The sequence below is a fragment of the Myxine glutinosa genome, chromosome 8, assembly GCF_964187855.1.
Source record: "Myxine glutinosa chromosome 8, kmMyxGlut1.1, whole genome shotgun sequence".
Lineage (NCBI taxonomy): Eukaryota > Metazoa > Chordata > Myxini > Myxiniformes > Myxinidae > Myxine > Myxine glutinosa.
Window position 1 is genome coordinate 69,150,174 of NC_136268.1, and position 21,698 is coordinate 69,171,871.

The following is a 21,698-nucleotide window of genomic DNA, read 5'->3' on the forward strand; positions in this document are numbered from 1 at the left end:
TAGGACATGTTAGCTGAGGCAGTCCTGTCCAGCAGCACATTCAGAGTCTAGAGTTGAAAGAACCTTCTCCACCATCTCAGGAGCAAAAGAGTCCAGGAGTAGTTGGGTCGGACAGGGAAGGATGGGAACCGGAAGTGAAGGGTTGGAGACACAAGATTCAGAAGCAAACATAGAATTGAGGTATTCAGCCTTCTCTCGAGCAGAGTCGGCTGTGGTGCCATTTGATGACGGGGAATGGATGGAAAAGGAGCATTCACCAGAGACAGACTTATCAAGGCACCACTAGATTTTAGAGGAGGGAGACAAGTTTGAAAGTCCATTCTTCAGGTTGTACAGATGTTGTTTTCTTACTCTTCTGAGAGTGGACACACACCTGCTGCGGACTTTTTGGAAAGCACTGAGATTACCTTTCGTCGGATTTGCCTTCCAGGAAGAGACGTCAAGTTCTTTCAGAGCAACTTCCTCACCACAGGATTCAGGGTACCATGGGTGGGAATAAATGGTGGGATAATTGAAGACATTGTGGGATGAATCTGTGCATTAGAGAGCAGGTTTTTGTGGAAGAATTCCCAGGATGAGTTAACACCAGGGGCAGTAGATATGGTAGACCAGTCCTGGAGATGGCTGCTTACAGTCCCTGCCAATCTGCTTGAGTGAACCGCTAGACTCACCGGTGTTGAGGCAGCTCTCTGATAATAGCCAGAGATGTTGATTTTCACAAGCATATGATCAAATTAACCAATTGGAGCAGAGGAAGAGCAGGAGACATTTGCGGGAAAGTTAATCATCTCCATGTCCAGAAGGGAGGATTTGCCATTGCTTTAAATCCGGGTGGGAAATTTTACAGATTCTAAAATTTTACAGAATTGAGTCATTAATCTTACAGATTTACAGATTGAGTCATTCTCATGCAGTGAATAAATTTGGTAAATTTGGCCTCCCCCTCCCACCCATCCACCCTCCTCGCCTCAATCTTCCTCCCACCTCCCCAAAAAATAAAATAACCACGAATTATTCAGTCAATTCTGTCAACGTATAAATAACTTCTACTTACACGAGAAACCTCAGCCATCTTAACAAGTGACTATTATGCTGTCAAAAGATATTCCTAGCAAACCCCATAAACATTCCACGCTCTATTGGGAATTAATTCCCTTGCAAACGGAACCTGGGACTCCTTATTAATGCTTCCACCAACTTTTCATGCACATGTGAGGCATACAACATAATGTTCTGTCAATGTCTTGTGTTAGCGGAAGCCGATGTTTCAAGTGCGGTATATAAACTCTCACTGGTTCTCACACCTTCCAGAGGTCCAAAAAAAGAATAATAATGTATATATATATATAATATATATCTGCCTGATATATATATATATATATATATATATATATATATATATATATATATATATATATATATATATATATATATATAGATATATATAGATATATATATAATATATATCTGCCTGATATATATATATATATATATATATATATATATATATATATATATATATATATATATATATATATATATATATATATATATATATATATATATATATATATATATCAGGCAGATATATATATATATATAACCACAAATTATTCAGTCAATTCCGTGCAACAGATAATTGCCTTTTCGTCGATTTACTTCACCAATAAACTTTAGCAGTCTTAACAGATCGTGACTATTATGCGGACCTGGACTTGGGAGGAGGAGGAGGAGGTTGGGGGGTGGGGGAGGAGGTGTTGGTTGAGTACTTAAAGGAAAAATGGCATGTGGAGGACAGAGTTGAAGTGGGGGTATTTATTTTAAAAAGTTATTTGAGATTTTGTATTAAAATATCAATAAAATTAATTTGTGGTATTTATTTTAAAAAGTTATTTGAGATTTTGTATTAAAATATTTATTAAACTTAATTCTGGTATTTATTTTTAAAAGGTGTTTGAGATTGAGATTCATTGTATTTTCACTAATCTATGGAAACTTTTGAACACATTTGTTTTAGCAGTTGATCTCGCTATACACACACACAGGTAAGTGGTTTAATTTCTGGTACAAGTGGACTTTTAAATTGCTTTTATTTTAATGATAAATTATGTTAATTGTATTTTATGGGCTCAGCACTCGGACACACTGAGTAAAACTTTATTCACTCCAAAAATGTTTTACCATACTCTGTGGTATCTTCGTTGGAGCATCAGTTCTTATTGCACAGACTTTGGTGAGCTTAAGATAGATCTTCTCTTCAATGGTCATTGTGTTGATGTTGATAAAACAAAATAATAAATTATTTATGGGAGTTTTCATTGTGTCGACGGCTCTCTCAAACAACAATTTTTTTTTTTACTTTTAAAAAAGTTTTCATTAATACTCTTTTTCAGGTGCAGAGAACATCGATTATGAGGACTGGGACAGCGATGCAGAAATTCCAGTTATTTTGGAGTCGACGCTTGGAGCACCAAAATCCACAATCCTGCCCAATGACAAAGATACTTTGGATTCTCAGCAGGTCTTCAAGAAAACAATGGCGGATGAACTCTGAATAGTCTCCTGCACCTTATAGTGTTCCACTGGTTATGGGATGTTTCTCAGCCATTTGCCACTTGGGAGTTTGTGCAGCAAAGAAATTCCATCATTAAATTCCTAGGACCAACCTAGTGATTTTGGGATTTTTTTATTGTTGCTCATTCATTGGTTTATTTTGTTTTTTTTACTCGAAGGGTTTTTTATGGCATGCAGGACGCAAAGATTAATTTTAGTAATCACCTCGTGCGCAGGGCATGTTGGTCTTGCTGTGTAATTGATGTGAAACGAAGATTGTGGAACAGGTAACCTGGCAACTTTCCCCTCAAAGTGTCGCTACTGCTGTTACTGTTTTTCGTACTGTTTTTTTAAAGGCCTTCTGTGACAATGACAGTGTGCAAATAGCAAAATGCAGGAATTCAAACCTGCTAAATGGAGTGTTCAAACTTGGGGAAATGGACATTCTCCAAGACCGCATACAACATTGGTATTGTTGGTTTGCACTTTTACCATAAAATTGAATTTTTACATTATCCCAGCTTACAGAATTACTTGTTACTGTTAATTGGCTTTTTGAAATGTCCTACCTGTAATGATTTTATAAAAGAAATGTGGTCTTGAATGCAAAAAATGCAGTAAAAAGATAGGCCAAAATGTAATCCACAATGCCTTTACTGAACTCAGAAATAAAACGGCAATAATGCATTAAACTAGGCAATGCCAAGTTATTACATCCGCCATCAAAGGTGGACACAGGTTATGTTTTCACCCCTGTCTGTCTGTCTGTTTATCTGTGAGCAGGATATCTCAAAAGGTTGTGGACAGATTCAGACGAAACTTCGTGGATGGGTTGGGTGTGTGACAAGGACAAATTTATTAGATTTCGGTGAAGATCTGGAGCCCATAATTTTTCAACTTATTTTTCATCAGTGATAGAGCTAAAACCGATATACAGCACAGCATCACCTCCATCTCAAGCATTGCCATCATCCTCTCCAGTGCATCCCTGAATTCCTTCTTCTCTGCCCCAGTCCTTCCCGATTGTGGCCCATAAATCGACATAATACACACCATTTGCCTCTGCATCACCACTGATGTGGAACTAATTAATTTAGCCTTGAATGATAGAGAGACTCAAAAATTAGTGTCCAAACTTGTTCCGAAGACAATCGACTGATTTTTTAAATGAAACGTGGAGGACTTTGCTTATGTTACAAGGAAGATATACATCAAAGAAATACAGAAAACCACTTGCCACGAATCTAAATCCAAAAAGAACACACACACACACACACACACACACACACACACACACACACACACACACAAACACAAACACAACAATTCCTAAGCAAAATCCTGAAGCATTTGTGCAGCACAGCCTTTCTTATACTTGTGAAGAAAAAGAGAATGGGGCTGGGCTGAGGGGAGGAGAGAGAGGAAGGGAGGAACGAGATAAGAAAAGTTGCAAGAGATTCAAGCGTGATGAAGGCCATCTGGTTTTGTCCATTCCTTTCATCTTGGGAGAGATTTTGGGTTACAGAAAATACAATTCTCAGTTATTGTGAAGCATAGTTATAACATAATACATTTCCCATTTTGTCTCAGAACATTCCCATAACGTGTGTCGAATTAATAGAGCATTAACCCACAGTTGTGTTGGCTTGAAAGAAAGTGTGCAATTCCTTTGATTCCCCAGAGAACCGTATTTCTCCAGCCCAGTTGCTCGGCAACTATCTCTTCTCCAGTGGGAGGACGACTGCTTAATCTCATACAAATGTTAACACTTTTAATGTAACTTCAGAACTACACTATATATTTGTACAAACTTACTAATAATAAAAGTGATTTATTCTATAGTTTAAAGTTTTAACCTTTTGAGTATACGGTTAAAGTTTTACGAACTCATAGACAGTCCTTTTGGAAAAACAAAGTATGCTTTGTAATTTTAATTATTGTGCACCAGGTGTGGAGCACGTCATGCAACAGGGATTTGGCCTTCATTTCTCCAAGATAAGAGTTACAAACGGCGGGAAGCTTTTCCGAGCAGGCAGGTTCCTCCAGCAACCATTTGCACACGGCCCGCCCTGTGAGAATTCGTCAGTTGCACAGATTTCAAACTTGTCCAAAAGCTCTCAGACAAATAAAATAGAATACCCTTAACACTGAATAATATATGTATTTATGAAACTTAAGTATGCAATTAAAACTTAAATGTTTGCCACATCAGGTGGAAAGGAAATCCACTTAACTTACACAAATTATGTACGCAATTAATTTCCTTCTACAACACCACCCATGCCACAACTATCTGACCTTCCCATATTTCCACTCTGACCACCTGCTTGCTGATCTCTTCCAATACTATTATTCACACGCCATTATTGATTACAACGTGTGATTATAACGCCATTATTCCTTCCCTTCCCTCCTGCACGCAACATCTTGTACCATCCTACCATCCTACCAACCTCAGCACCCAGTCCCCCTTTCCATTTGGTTTCCTGAATTACATGACACTTCCTTCTCTGCATCAACTCACCTCGACTTCTCTCCCCTCCATTGATCCCATATTCAGACTACCTAACTCGGACCGCTTCTGAATTGTTGTCCACCTAGTAGAGCTAGTACTATCTTGTTCAGTTTGGTACGCTCAGGTCATCAATCAGCAGGGCTACCAGGGCTGTAAATCTATACATTATATTGTTACGGATCTCTACGTCGGCCTTTCCCCCTTAAGAAGGGGGGATTAATCCCCTTGTCCGCGACTGACCGACGTGAGTCCTGGGGGTCCCAACGCTCCTTCCGGTCGGGAGCAGCCAGGGTATTTGGTCTACAAAAAGTCCCAAGGACCTGAGTGCCACTCCTGACCACGAAGCAAGGGAGGGACTCCCGCTCGAACCCCGGTTTTAGATGGTCTAGTTGCCGAGCGGTTTTTAGCAACCCGAAGTTCGAGTCATTAGCATTCACTAACCCGATTCCGAAACGTTGGCCAAATCGTGCCACAGGTATTCAATTGGGAAAAGACAAGGACGAAACGGATGTAAAGGAAAGAAGGCAGAGTAAGGAGGAACAAATATAATTTATTACTAACTAATTATGTACAAGTCAAAAGTAACCAATGAGAAGGAAGGATACGAAAATAAAGACAGAAAGAGGGACGGACCAGAAGGACACAGTGCAATTTCTAGCTTATACAGACTTACTTATAACCCAGGACAGAACACACAAAACAAACTCACGTACACAAAAGGATGGAAGGACAGGAATGGTTTGGGACGGCAGAGGAGGGTCCAGGTAGATGGTGGCGTCGAGGTCCGGCTCCAAGCGCGCGCTGCGATCCACGCTTTGGGGTCGAGGCGAAAACCCGGCAAACACAGCTCCGCTTCGCGTCTCACCGACCGGCAATAGGGCCTAGAGGGTCTCGGCCTATTGCCGCAATACAGGCACCCCCTCACGTCTCTCTCTCTTTCCTCAATCGTCTCTTCGTGCCGCCGTGGGGACGTCGCGTGCTTTCTCAGGACTCATCTGAGGTGGGGGGCGGCCCGCTGCGGGTTATATCGGCCACACCCTCTAACCTTTTCGAACCTCCCCGATCGCTCCTCCTCCGCCCTCTCAAGCCAAACCCCTCGTGCTTGGTTGGTTGTAGGGGCTCTCCTGGCCCCACCCTCCGTTGACGAGGTGGAGACACGCCTTTCTTTCCCAACTTAACCGCGTGCGTAATGGAGGTTTTGCGGTGAAAACCATAAAGCAGCAGCGGCGAATGCAGAAAACCGCCCAATGCAGTTGGCATGACAAAAGGGGAATGTGAAGGGAATCTACCTTATTCGAATTCGGTGCAATGGAGTGTTAATTAATGGAAGACAAAGCCTTAATCTAATACACATAATAAGGAGATAACTACTGAACAAGGAGGAAATCTATGATTGGCTACGTGTGGTATATGGAATAACTACGGGAACGACCTTTGACCTTTATACACAACAAATGGAGGAAGGAGGGTGATATTTTACAATTAAACACAATTCTCATATCCATAACACTGCACCCTCCTCCTCTTAGGCACGTCCCGGGCCTATTAACTTTTACCTTTAGTGTGGCACGTAGGTGTAGTTCCCTCTACATTTAACCTGACCCTGAGTATGACAGTTTTAAAACACAAATAAATATGTCCTGCTGCTCCATTGCACCCTGCCTAACAGACTCACGCCCACAACTAACCGAATTGCGGAATTGTCTTCAAACGACAACATGAACGATGGGGGAGCATTATTTACAGTTACGCTTCTTGTATTTACAAAACGCAACCCAAGACCTGCGATTGTTCTTTTGAGGGGGGTGGGGGGGGGGGGGGGGGGGAGACAGTCTGTGCTGCATCGATGCACCAACATGCACCAAAGCACCAAAATGCACCAAAGCACCAATCGGTGCACAGTCACCACAGTTCAATAATAAAAATAAACCCAACAAACCCTTGGTGCTGGTCTTTCTCCTAACTATCTTAATCTTAATCCTAACTATCATCTAAATGACTTTAATACACTTTACACTACCCGGGGTCTTTCCCTGCCAAACCATTGGCCAACTTACTCTATGGGTTCGAAAAACCAATTCCCATTGCCCAAACTGTGGTGCTTATCAATTTGGGGTCTCACTCCCCCGATTCAACTCCCTGTGCCCTTGCACAATTTCAGGACTGGGTCGTGTGGCTCTCCCAGCAGGTCTACTCACCTGCACACCTCCACCACTGTAGTTGCCTCCGAGCTTAGCTGCTCCTTAACCCTACTCTATCTACTGGGGAAGGCCCTCTGGCGCTCTCCCCACTCGGTGCCCTCTCTGGCACTGGGCTACCCGGGTCCGTCTTCCGGATCCTCGGGCCCCATCCACAACTCTACCGGCTCCCAGAGCCCACCTGCGGCCTCACCTGGCCGACATCCTCACAGTGGTGGAGTGCCCATTCAACTACACACACTAACAGGCCACACGCCCAGCCATTTCCACGTCACTAATGCACCCATCCAAACTCCATTCTTCCACACGCACCACAGATGCCAATATCCAACCACAATTTACCTGTACCCTGTACCTAACACTTACACTACCCTCCCTGGGTATTCGTGATGGGGTCCATCCTCCTTTCCCCCATCCACACCTTCGCACCATCCACTCCACTCCACAGTTTCCACCATACTCACTCCACGACCATCCATTCCATACTCCATATATTCCATACTCCATATATTCCATACTCCATGTATCCCACACAACCATTCCCCATACACCTGTTCAGTTGCACACCTGTGCAATCTCACCTGGTGCCACCTGCACCCTCCTTCCTCCCTGGACCATTTGGTCAACACAACACACAATCACGATTACTCACTCATACACTTTTCACAATACACTTTTTAATACTCTTTCAATTCTCAAACAACCACACGGCATCATCTGAACTACCTGGTGCCCTGCTAAAACTTGCGCTTCCCCGTCGCCCCTTATATTATTGCGCTCCCTCGTCATTATCATCCAACTACCCTCTCTATGTCCCCACTACCTGTCCAAAGTCGCTACTTACACTTACCGTTACCTATGGTCAATCTCTAGATCCCTATCATTTTATCCCAACCCTCCCGGGCTAGTTTTCACTGCCAAACCCCATAGCTATTGCTCCTTTGCCCCCGTTGTGAGGGATGGCAGAGTTGCCATCCCACCACATCGGGCATCTCTCACTACCACCCCCCCCAGTCCTCTGACGCTACGAGCCCCCGTCGCAAGAGGTACTGGGTCCTGCCTCGGCATCTAGAGCCGAGGCGATCCACGAGGGCGCCTGCTCGCCGGCATACGGTCTTATCCGGTCGGCATGGACGATCCGAGGGAGGGCCCGTGGCCCCCATTTTGATCTTAACGACCACGTCACAGACGTGCGACAGGACGACTCCCGGGCCTTGCCAGGGGGAGGTGAGTTTTGGGCACCTGCCCTTCCGCCTCCGGGGATTAAAGAACCAAATCTTCATCCCCGGAGCGTACTGACTCCCCTGGCTCCGGTCGTCGTACCTGCGCTTCATCTTGGCCCCTGCCAGATGGAGCTGGCGGCGGGCGAAGGCATGGACCCGCTCCATGCCTTCCTCCAGGTGACGTGCGTAACCCTCCCTCGGCGGTGTATCCGTGGTGTCTGGCATGGGACCGCATAGCAAGTCGGCGGGAGCCCGTAACTCCCGCCCATACATAAGCAACGCTGGACTGCATGCGGTGGCCCCGTGCTGGCTGGTTCGGTAGGCCATCAACAAGTACGGGAGATGTTCGTCCCAGTCATCCTGACGGGTGGTGGTGAACAATGCCAGTTGTTGCATCAATGTTCTGTTGAATCTTTCCACCATCCCGTCAGATTGTGGCCGCAAGGGCGTGGTCCTCGTTTTTCGAATTGACAGGAGTCTGCACACATCTTTTAGTAATTGGCTTTCAAAATGTCGACCCTGATGGAGCTCCTGTGGAATCCCGTGCCGACATACAAATCCTTCTACGAAGGCCTGCACCACAACCCCGGCTTCTTGGTTGGGGAGGGCGTAGGCCTCCGGCCACTTGGTGAAATAGTCCATTACAACGAGGATATACTTATTACCTTGGCGGGTGCGGGGCAGCGGTCCTAGAATATCCATAGCCACCCGCTCAAGGGGGGCCCCCAACTGGTGTAATTGAAGGGGGGCCCTCATCCTCCGTGCTGGTCCCTTTTTGGCAGAACAGGCGTCGCATCTCCGACACCAGTCCTGTATGTCGCGCCCCATATTCACCCAATAGAACCTCCAGCGGACCCGAGATGTTGTCTTTGTCCTGCCCAAATGGCCGCCGGAGCGGGTACCATGCACCTGTTGCAATATGACGTTCTTAAATTTGTCAGGGACTATCACCAGCCAGGAAGTTCTATCAGAGGGAACCTCCACCCACTTGCGATACAAGATGTTGCCTTTCAATTCCAGGGTCTGCCACTGAGCCCAATACGCCTTCGTTTGCGCCCCGAGGGGGGTGACCTCTTCCCCCTTTGGTCTTTGCCCCAATTTGACCCACTTGAACACCGGCCCCAGAACAGGATCCTCCTGCTGGGCCGTGCTCCATGCCAAAGCTCCAAATTCCTCGTCCGCGGTTAGTGGCAAAATTGGCCCTCTCACCCGGGTTGCCCGGACGACGAGAATCGGGGCAGATTCGCCCAATTGCTCCCTCTCCTCGTGTCTCGCACAAAATTTGCAGTTTTCCCCCAGACAAGGACGCCGAGAGAGTGCGTCCGCATTACCATGGGCCTTCCCGGCCCTATGGGTCACATCAAAATCGTACTGCTGCAACTTTTCCATCCACCTTGCAATTTGGCCCTCCGGTTCCTTGAACCGAAGGAGCCATTGCAAGGAGGAATGGTCAGTTCGAACCGAAAATTTCCGCCCGTACAGGTACGGGTGCAAATGGTTCATGGCAGCCAGCATAGCCAATAATCCTTTGCGAGTGACACAATAATTTCGTTCGGGCCTACTTAAGGCCCGACTATAATAACCAATCACTCTCTCCACGCCCTCCTGTGTCTGAGACAAAACTGAGCCCAATCCTTCCTGGCTCGCATCCGTGTCCAGGGTAAATGTCCCGTCACTAGTGGGGTACGCTAGAAGGGGTGCGGATGTCAAATACCCCTTCAATTTTAGGAAGGCCTCTTGGCACTCCCTTGTCCAATTAAATCGTGTCCCCTTCTCCGTAAGCCGGTGGAGGGGACGGGCCAACTCCGCAAATTTTGCCACAAAGCGCCGGTAGTAGGAGCAGAGTCCCAAAAATCCCCGCACCTCCTTGATGGTACGTGGTGCGGGCCACTCCTCTACCGCTGTAATTTTGCCTGGGTCCGTTTTTACCCCCTCGCGACCGATAACGTGACCTAGATAGGCCACCTCTCTTGCAAACAAGGTGCACTTACTCGGGTTCAGCTTCAACCCTGCCTGTCTGAGGCACCCGAACACATGGTCCAAATTAGCTAACGCCGGGGGAAGGTCTTGGCATGTACTAGGACGTCATCGAGGTATACCACGCATGATTGCCATGGCATGCCGCCTAGTACATGTTCCATCAATCTCTCAAAGGTGGCGGGGGCGTTACACAAACCGAACGGCATCACAGTGAACTGATACAGCCCCTTACCTGTGGAGAATGCCGTTTCCTCCTTCCCTGTCCGATCCATCTCCACCTGCCAATACCCACTCTTGAGGTCTAAAGTTGAAAACCAATTTGAGCCCGCAACGGCATCGAGGGTGTCATCAATTCTTGGCAGGGGATATGAGTCCTTGAGTGTCACGTTGTTTAGCTGGCGATAGTCCACGCAGAAACGCGTGGTCCCATCTTTCTTTTTAACCAGCACAACAGGTGAAATACAGGGACTTCCCGAGGGCTCGATCACGCCTGTGTCGAGCATTTTTTCAACCTGCTCGTCAGCTTCCGCCCTCTTGCTCCAAGGGAGCCGTCGGGCGGCCTGACGAATAGGCCGGGCCTCACCGGTGTGGATCTGATGTTTCACCAGGCCCGTACGTCCAATATCCTCGGTGGACAAGGAGAAGAGATCCAAATGGGATCCAACCAGTTTGTGTAAGGCCTCCCTCTGGGTACCTCCCAACTCTACGCTACTACGATTTACCATCTCGCAAATGGGATCGGGCCAATTCGTATTACTTATTGAAGGCTCCCCCTGGGGCCGGCTCGGCTGGACGTTCTCGCCCCTCACTGACGCGACTTCTCTAACTGGGGTGCAGCCAGCTACCTTCGTGCCCCTCACTATAGTGCGTGGTTCTGTACTAATATTAATTACTCGGACGGCCACCACCGGCCCGTCCGTTTTTACAAGGGTGCGGCCCACGATTAAACCAGGTATGGATCGCGCTGCCACCGGTTCGACCAGGCCGCAGGACTCCTGCCAAGTCGGGCGAGATGACCATCGGGCCGGCACTATGGCCTCGGCCCTTGGAGGGATGGTCACGGCCTCAGGAGCCTCCAGCTCCACCCTCTCGGCCGTGCTCACCCCCTCCAATGGTAGCTCTTCCACTCCCCATCGCAGGATCCCCCGGCTCAAGTCGATTTTACAACCGCTGGCAGTCAACAAATCCAACCCTATTAAGCATGGGTCGCACACCTCCGCCACCCAAACCTCTATCTCCTTCTTTACCGATCCCAACTTGAGGGTCACAAAACCACGCCCTATGATCGGAGCCGTTGCCCCGGTAGCCAACTGCAAACTATGATTTTCCAGACGCTGGATTTTACCCCAGCCGTCTGCACTCGAATTAAGGATCACGGGGCTGATGATCGTGGCGCTGGCTCCCGTGTCCAGAACGGCGTCTACCCCCACGCCGGCAATTTTGCATCGAATTGTTAAGCTACCGATTCCAATTTGGCCACAATGAATGACCTGTCACGTCAATGAGGGCTCCTCTCCATCCCCTACTGCCGAACACCGCCCTGCATGCCCGGCACGTTCTAGTTTCCCGGGTCCTGGCGGGGGGGGGGGGGGGGGGTGTCTTAGGTCGGCTAGGCCGATCGATACGGGGCGGAGTTGAGGGCATCGGCTGGCGGGGAACGTCCCGGCGCGGAGCTCGGCACTCCCACGCACGGTGACCCAGCCGAGCACAATTATAACACCTCACCTGGTAAGGTGCTTGCCTCCGGTATTCCAAATTTCCCCCCCTGTATGTCCGAATTGGGGTACTCTGTCGTGGACTACCGGGTGCCACCGCTGGAGCCGCCTGCCATGGTCCAGGTCCCGCTCGGCGCCGATCCACCAGCCTCCGAACCATGCTCTCCAGGTCAGGGCCCCCGTCGGGGGCGGGCCCCCTAGGGGGGCCGCCCCCCCATCACGGGCCCTACCTGACGCACTGCCACTGCGTGGCGCTCGCCTCCCCGGACCAGGGGCCTCGCTGCTTCCCAACGGGCTGCAGCGTCGGCCGCCTGACTCATGGTCGGCGGGCGCCACATGGCAAGCTGTTGTCGGAGCTCCAGATCCGGAAGGGCCTGGATAAAGTGATCCAGCGCCAGGCTTTCCTGGGAACTCGCTGCCATGTCCGCGTGTGCAATCCCCACTGCGCGGCGAATATCGTGGGCAAGTTCCCCGATGGTCTCCTGGGGCTTGCGTTTTCGCTGCGCAAGCTGCACTTTAACAAGCTCGCTTTGCTGTTCAATGCCAAATCTGTTAATTAAAGCCGCACGGAGAGCTGACAGGGTGAGAGCACCCGGTGGTAAAGCTGTCAGCACCTCCGCCGCCGCACTGCGCAGTGCCCCCACAAGGTGAACTCCACCTTCGTCCGGATTCCAACCATTGCCTCTGCACACGTACTCAAACTGCGCCAGGTACGCCCTCAAATGACTCTTGCCGTTGTATGGCGCGAGTGGTACCTTGTGGGCGCCCGGAGGCCGGACCCCGCGCGTCACTCCTGGCGGGATCAACGCGGGACCAAACCGTTCGGGCTCCCACAGTACGCTATTCCCGGGGGGCTCCCGCGCATCCCCCGTCCCTCCAAACACTACCCCTCTTGGTGTCGATGCCTGGGTCGCCCTTCCGCAACCCGCTACCCACTCCGTACCCACACACCCTTGCTCACCAACACCCCCCTCACGCCCCATAACCAGACCTCCTTGCACACCTCCTTTATCCATACCCTCCGGACCAGTCATACATCTCACCATTGGTCCCTCACGAACACCTGGGTTTACACCACCCCCCAAGCCGACTGAATCTCCCCTCACACCATATACATTTCCGAGTATATCGCCACTCACCTCGGCACCTCGTCGTCGCTCCTCCTCCGCCACCTGCAAACTCTTTATTTGGGTAGTGAACACATCATCATGATTTGAACACAGACCTTGCACATATTCCATCACTTCCTCCTTTATCTCCTTCTTAGTTTCCCTCCGTCTCTTCTTAATTTCACTCACCCCCTCTTCCACCTCCTCTAATTTCTCCCTTACCTCCTTCATTTCCCGGTGCGCCCCCTCTATCTCTTCCTCTAACGCCACCTTAACCGTTTCTATGTGCTTCCTCACCTCCCGGTCTTTCGTCTCCATTGCCTCTGTCACCTCGTCCAACCTCTTTGTCAACCCCTCATGTACCATCTGACATTCCTTCTTTGTCGCTATGAGTTCGTTCTTTATCTCCTTCTGAGTCACCTTTAACCCCCCCCGATTATTGCAGTGTTCTTTTCTACTTGATCCAATAGTTCCTTTTGTCCCACCGTCAGCTGTTCTACTCCCCTTGTTAGATCTTCTATGCCCCCCTGTAACCTAGCCGTACTATTTCTCACCTCTTTCTCCATACGCTTCTCACCTCGCTTTACCTCCTCGCGTACCCCCGAGACATCCTCGCCCACACCTCGTCTTATCTCCTCCCCCATTTCTCCCATCTCTTTAGTAGATGCCGCACTCATCTGTTCCAATTCATCCCTCTGAGCATCCAGTTTACCTTCCAACCCGATTTTCACCTCCTCTATCTGGTTCCCCATCCGTTTGATTTCCCGGGCGGATTGCTCCCCTATTTCCCGCAATTTGTTGTCCATTGTGTTTTGTAACCCCCCTAACCCATTCTTCATTCCTTCCATCTGGTTCTCCTGGGCAGCCATTCTATTTTCCAACCCCGTTAACCCATTCTTCACCTCTTTTATTCCATTGTCTAACCCTTCAAATTTATTGTCCATACGTTCACTGGTACCCCTTGCTTCGTCCCTCATTCCCCCCATCATTCTGCTTTCCATTTTCTCACTGTCAGCCCTCCTTCTGTCTTCCATTTCTTCACCCGACTTAACCATAAAGGTCTTTATTTGTTCCATAAATAGGCCCCAGTCCATCGGCGGCGCTGCTACGGTCACGGGCGTGGCGACCTTTGGTGCCGCTGCAACCACGTGCGCGAGGGCGCCATTTTGTGTACCTGAAGCCCCCTCAACCACATCCTCATTTCTCTCCTCCTCCATTTCTCCCACATACATTTCCCTGGGGTCCTGGGTCGACTCTAACCGTTCTATCTCCCCCACCGGCACACGATCGCCTTGACCATCCATGGCATGATTTTAAATTTAGGATATTATAAAATACAATTTTGGGCCACTCGTAATTTGAACGCACTATTCGCGCTTCAGGTCCGAATCCGACACTCCTGACACCAATTGTTACGGAACTCTACGTCGGCCTTTCCCCCTTAAGAAGGGGGGATTAATCCCCTTGTCCGCGACTGACCGACGTGAGTCCTGGGGGTCCCAACGCTCCTTCCGGTCAGGAGCAGCCAGGGTATTTGGTCTACAAAAAGTCCCAAGGACCTGAGTGCCACTCCTGACCGCGAAGCAAGGGAGGGACTCCCGCTCGAACCCCGGTTTTAGATGGTCCAGTTGCCGAGCGGTTTTTAGCAACCCGAAGTTTGAGTCATTAGCATTCACTAACCCGATTCCGAAACGTTGGCCAAATCGTGCCACAGGTATTCAATTGGGAAAAGACACGGACGAAACGGATGTAAAGGAAAGAAGGCAGAGTAATAAAAAATATAACCACCTTTAGAGGCCATTTTTTCCCCGCAAGCGGGGGTTGGCCTTTTTCGGGAACCGTGGTTGTTGTTGTTTTTTGGTCCCCTTTTTGAAGCAATGTTTTACGGCCGGATGCCCTTCCTGACGCCAACCCTTTTTGCCGCCTTTAACGACAAACAGGGAATTACCAGTGAACTGGTACTCAAATAGCCGACCTCGGAAGGATGACAGGCTGAGTCAACCCCCCTGGCGTTAATTCAGCGATCGACCGGGATTCGAACCCAGGATCCTAGGATCCTAAGCCGGCACCCTAGCCGCTCACCCAACACCAGGGATTGGTCGATCAAATTTGGTCAAATGATTGATTGGTCAAATGTTTTTTTTTTTTTGTACACAAGATCGAGGCTCGTGAAAGAGCTAACATTAATCACACAAAAAGACAAACTGACACACAAAACACAAAAAACAAGGGGAGCGGCAGACAAGATGGGGAGAGAGGGGGAAGGACACACCCTCTAACCTTTTCGAACCTCCCCGATCGCTCTTCCTCCGCCCTCTCAAGCCAAATGAAGGGAATGAAGGAAATGAAGTGAAGGGAATCAGAGTAAGGAGGAACAAATATAATTTATTACTAACTAATTATGTACAAGTCAAAAGTAACCAAGGAGAAGGAAGGATACGAAAATATAGACAGAAAGAGGGACAGACCAGAAGGACACAGTGCAATTTCTAGCTTATACAGACTTACTTATAACCCAGGACAGAACACACAAAACAAACTCACGTACACAAAAGGATGGAAGGACAGGAATGGTTTGGGACGGCAGAGGAGGGTCCAGGTAGATGGTGGTGTCGAGGTCCGGCTCCAAGCGCGCGCTCCGAACCACGCTTTGGGGTCGAGGCGAAAACCCGGCAAACACAGCTCCGCTTCGCGTCTCACCGACCGGCAATAGGGCCTAGAGGGTCTCGGCCTATTGCCGCAATACAGGCACCCCCTCACGTCTCTCTCTCTTTCCTCAATCGTCTCTTCGTGCCGCCGTGGGGACGTTGCGTGCTTTCCCAGGACTCATCTGAGGTGGGGGCGTCCCGCTGCGGGTTATATCGGCCACACCCTCTAACCTTTTCGAACCTCCCCGATCGCTCTTCCTCCGCCCTCTCAAGCCAAACCCCTCGTGCTTGGTTGGTTGTAGGGGCTCTCCTGGCCCCACCCTCCGTTGACGAGGTGGAGACACGCCTTTCTTTCCCAACTTGACCGCGTGCGTAATGGAGGTTTTGCGGAGAAAACCATAAATCAGCAGCGGCGAATGCAGAAAACCGCCCAATGCAGTTGGCATGACAAAAGGGGAATGTGAAGGGAATCTACCTTATTCGAATTCGGTGCAATGGAGTGTTAATTAATGGAAGACAAAGCCTTAATCTAATACACATAATAAGGAGATAACTACTGAACAAGGAGGAAATCTATGATTGGCTACGTGTGGTATATGGAATAACTACGGGAACGACCTTTGACCTTTATACACAACAAATGGAGGAAGGAGGGTGATATTTTACAATTAAACACAATTCTCATATCCATAACAATATTGTATTTCATTGCTAATTATATTGTTGCGGATCTCCGATTACAGCACTCCCCTTACCGAGGGAGGTTTAATCCCCTCGTCTATTAAGCTGGCCGTCTGTGTCCTAGAAGATATCGCGCTCCTCCCGGTCGGGAGCAGGGCGATACTTCTGCCCGAGCCACGGACAAGATGGAATGTTGCCGAGGGGTTTAGCAATCCGCAGCTCGAGCCGTTAGCGGCAGTCTAAACCTGATTATAGCGGTTCCTATATCGTGCCACAGGTATTCAATTGGGAAAAGACTAAAGCGACCGGATGAGAGGAAGCAAAGAATAAGAAGGGTGAAGGAAGAACAAATATGGTTTATTTACTATACTACAAGAGGAAACGAAAGAAGGGAATATACAAGAAGAAGGAAATAAAAGGACATAGGGCAAGCTTATTTAAACAGTCTTAACTTATCACGACCCCAGGACAAACAGACAGGCTCACACGGAATGGTAGCTGGTAGGGGAGGAAGGTCCAGGCAGATGACTCCAGGCGATGGGATCCGTCCAGGCTCCGGGTCCGCGGGCGAAAAACGGCAGGCAGCTTCGCGTATTGGTGGCGCGTGACCAGACCTAACATATGCAAGGGGCTGGAATCTGCGTACGTATAGCGTGCCGAATGCTCTTGAAACCACGCGGCAGTTCGTATCACACGATCGTCCCAAGCGATCCTCCACGCAATGTTCTTATCATTCGCCGCCTCTGCGCTGTTCCCTCAAGTTTGCCGATCATCTGCCGATCTTCTCTCCTCGCATCTGCCGATCTCCCCCGCATCTGCTCTGCGTGAAAAAGCTTTGCGCTCGCGCTTTTATCACAAGCCTCGCGTATCAAGCCGCGTCCGCTTTGCTCCGCCTACCGTTGAACATGCCTCGGCCCGGATTGGTCACGAGGGTTCATTGGTACCTCCACTCGTGATGCGTTGATGGGGCCACACCTATGTTCCTGGCCGCTCCTCCCTTTTTCTCCACTCTGACCGCGTGCGTAATGGCGGCGGGCAGGAACAAACCAAAAGGCAGCGACGACGGCAATACGGCTACTGGCACTTTGGAGAGAGAGAGAGAGATTGGGGATAATTGAAGGGGCCTAGGTTATTTGATTAATACAACGCAGATTCAACTATTGGAAACAGATCCTTACCTGAAACACATACTAATGAAATAACTGCAGAAGGTTCCTATGGTGTCCTACGTGTTGTACATGGCCTAACTAGGGTGCGACCTTTGGCCTTTACACCAACAATGGGAGTATTTACAGGGGATTATTTATAAGGAAACATTTACAAAAATTTACCAAGTATAGGGTTATAAAAACCACAACAATATTATATTATTATATATATTATTATTAATATACATTCTTTTGCTAATTATATTGTTTTATAATTGATTTTCAAAACATCGAAAATAAACTAATGTTTTTGCATCACTTTTGTGGGAAAATATGCTGCCCAACTCTGCCGAGGCGAAAATGGAACACAATGCAAAAAATATTGCCATGGCAACAATAGCAAATGGGGTTTTGGGAAAGTCCCCCACCTCACCCCATTGTTGTGCACTTTTCTTTGTGTCGATTGGTGTCTTTTGTGTGCCTGTTTGGTTATTTTGATCTTGTGTGTTTGCCCCAGCTGGTTACGTCACCTCTCAATCTCAAATGCGCCAATTATTCAACAACTGAACATAGTACAACCACGACCTGTACATCAATTAAAAGGTAATTTTACTGCTTGTGTAACGATAACTCTCAAGAGTGAAAGAAGAGTTTGTAGAAAAAGAATGTTACCACCTTAGCTAACTTCTTCACCCTGCAATTTTTTTTGAAACAAGCGATTTTTATCCGTATACCTATATAGAAGTTTAGAGAGTGAATTCTGATTGACAACAAAACAGATTTCAAATATCGAATTTAATTAAATTGTGATGATCTCAGGTGATCGGGCAATTGGTCTGCTTCCTCATTCACTCCTTGCACAACCTTTCCTCACCCCTTTTGTCATACTTGTTTTCTCTTTTCACCCCGCCTCAAAACCATTCCCTTCCTCCCATCTTTCTTCTCAAAATGACCACAAACAAATGATAAAAAGGAATTCATTATTATCACTCAGTCTGAGCTCATTCATTCAGTTCCAAAACAATTTATTTGCTCATCTCGCCTTTTCTTTGTCCTCCCTCTCTGTCAATTCAAATCTTCCTACAATTTGTCATTTATCTGTAGAATCAAAAACAGCTTGGCCATTTCCCCTCAAATTTTGCATGCGTGCTCAGGGTAACGACCTGAGGGGCCAGGGTAATTTTGCAGCTATCCGCCACCATTTTAAATCATCCACAATCCAAACTAACCCTTATTTCCCGCCCCCCCCACTCCCCACCCCTCTCCCCCAATCTTCACCCCTCACTCCCCTGTACCCCTCTCTCTCTACTGTTCCTTCGAACAGACAACTTCAAATAACAGACATTTCCAAACAACTTGCTTTGTCCTCCCAGCACTCCCCTTCTCCTCTTCCTCCATCCTCCTCTCCTCTCCTCCTCCCTTCCTCCTCTTACCCTTCCTCCCTCCCTGCCCCCCTTTCCACCCCCCCCATCCTCCAGCCAATATTCTCCCACTCCACCTCCTCCTCCACCCTCCGACCCCTCTCCTCATCCCATCCTACCCTCCTACCTCACTCCTTCCTCCTACTGCTTCCTCCCTCTACCTCTGCCTCCTCCTACCCACTCTCCACCTCCTTTATCTCTCCCATGCTCCCTCCCCTTCACCTCCTTGTACTCACCTCCCCTCCTCTCCTTCCCCTCCCTCTTCTGCCTCCCCTCCCTTCTGCCTCTCCTTCCCCTCCTCACCATCTTCTCCCCCTCCTACCCTCCTTCCTAATCACCACCCACCCCCATCCCCCTCTATCCCTCTTCACCTCACTCCCCTCCTCCTTTCCAACCCCCATCCTCCCATATTCTCCCACCTCTTCCTACCCTTCCTCCTCACCCCTTCTCCTCTCCCTCCTCCATTCTTCCTCCATCCATTTCTGTTCTCCTCCTCTCCCCCCTCCGTCCTTCCTCCATCCATTTCTGTTCTCCTCCTCTCTCCCCTCCATTCTTTCTCGATCCATTTCTGTTCTCCTCCCCCCCCCCTCCATTCTTCCTCCATCCATTTATGTTCTCCTCCTCTTCCCCTCCATTCTTTCTCGATCCATTTCTGTTCTCTTCCTCTCCTCCTCCGTTCTTCCACCATCCATTTCTGTTCTCCTCCTCCCCACCCTCCGTTCTTTCTCCATTCATTTCTGTTCTCCTCCTCTCCCTCCTCCATCCATTTCTGTTCTCCTCCTCTCCTCTTTCGTTCTTCCACCATCCATTTCTGTTCTCCTCCTCTCCTCTTTCGTTCTTCCACCATCCATTTCTGTTCTCCTCTTCTCCCTTCTCTGTTCTTTCTCCATCCATTTATGTTCTCCTCCTCTCCCCCCCTCCGTTCTTCCTCCATCCATTTCTGTTCTCCTCCTCTCCCCCCTCCGTTCTCCCACCATCCATTTCTGTTCGCCTCCTCTCCCCCCTCTGTTCTTCCTCCATCCATTTTTGTTGTCCTCCTCTCCACCCTCCATTCTTCCTCCATCCATTTCTGTTCTCCTTTCCCCGCTCTCCATTTCAGTTCTCCTCCTCTTCCGTCACCCCTCCGCTCTTCCTCCATCCATTTCAGTTCTCATTCTCTCCTCCCTCAGTTCCTCCTCCATCTATTTCTGTTCTCCTCCTCTACCCACTCCGTTCTTCCTCCATCCATTTCTGCTCTGCTCCTCTCCCCCCACCGTTCTTCCTCCATTCATTGATGTTCTCCTTACCCCGCTCTCCATTTCAGTTCTCCTCCTCTTCTGTAGCCCCTCTGTTCTTCCTCCATCCATTTCTGTTCTCCTCCTGTCCCCCATCTGTTCTTTCTCCATCCATTTCAGCTCTCCTCCCTCCGTTCTTTCCCCATCCATTTCTGTTCTCCTTCTCTCCTCCCTCCGTTCTTCCTCCATCCATTTCTGTTCTCCTTTCCCCGCTCTCTATTTCAGTTCTCCTCCTCTTCTGTCCCTCTCTCTACTTCCTCCATCCATTTCAGTTCTCCTCCTCTCCCCCCACCCCCCTCCGTTCTTCCTCCATCCATTTCTGTTCTCCTTTCCCCGCTCTCGAATTTCAGTTCTCCTCCTCTTCTGTCGCCCCTCCATTCTTCCTCCATCCATTTCAGTTCTCCTCCTCTTCTGTCCCCCCTCCATTCTTCCTCCATCCATTTCTGTTCTCCTCCTGTCCCCCATCCTTTCTTTCTCCATCCATTTCTGTTCTCCTCCTCTCCCCCCTCCGTTCTTCCTCCATCCATTTCTGTTCTCCTCCTCTCCCCCCTCCGTTCTTTCTCCATTCATTTCTGTTCTCCTCCTCTCCCCCCTCCGTTTTTCCCCCATCCATTTCTGTTCTCCTCCTCCCCCCCCTCCGTTCTTTCTCCATCCATTTCTGTTCTCCTCCTCTCCTCCCTCCGTTCTTTCTCCATTCATTTCTGTTCTCCTCCTCTCCCCCCTCCGTTCTTTCTCCATTCATTTCTGTTCTCCTCCTCTCCACCCTCCATTCTTTCTCCAGCCATTTCTGTTCTCCTCCTCTCCCTCCTACATTCTTTCTCCATTTCTGCTCTCCTCCTCTCCCCCCTCCGTTTTTCCCCCATCCATTTCTGTTCTCCTCCTCTCCCCCCTCCGTTCTTTCTCCATTCATTTCTGTTCTCCTCCTCTCCCCCCTCCGTTCTTTCTCCATTCATTTCTGTTCTCCTCCTCTCCACCCTCCATTCTTTCTCCAGCCATTTCTGTTCTCCTCCTCTCCCTCCTACATTCTTTCTCCATTTCTGCTCTCCTCCTCTCCCCCCTCCATTCTTTCTCCATCCATTTCTGTTCTCCTCCTCTCCCCCCTCCTTTTTTCCTCCATCCATTTCTGTTCTCCTCCTCCTCTCCCCCCAACATTCTTTCTCCATCCATTTCTGTTCTCCTCCTCCTCTCCCCCCTCCTTTTTTCCTCCATCCATTTCTGTTCTCCTCCTCCCCT

At 48.9% G+C, this 21,698-nt stretch overlaps 1 protein-coding gene across 1 annotated transcript in view; it reads left to right on the forward strand.

Annotated features, from left to right (window-relative positions):
• Positions 1 to 3,249, forward strand: part of LOC137432573 (procollagen galactosyltransferase 1) — a 60,789-nt gene extending 57,540 nt beyond the window's left edge. Inside the window, exon 13 of the mRNA XM_068124615.2 lies at positions 2,394 to 3,249. Within this exon, the coding sequence (XP_067980716.2) occupies positions 2,394 to 2,554 (161 nt within the window). The 3' untranslated portion in view covers positions 2,555 to 3,249. The remainder of the gene's footprint in view (positions 1 to 2,393) is intronic.
• The last annotated feature ends 18,449 nt before the right edge of the window (positions 3,250 to 21,698 follow it).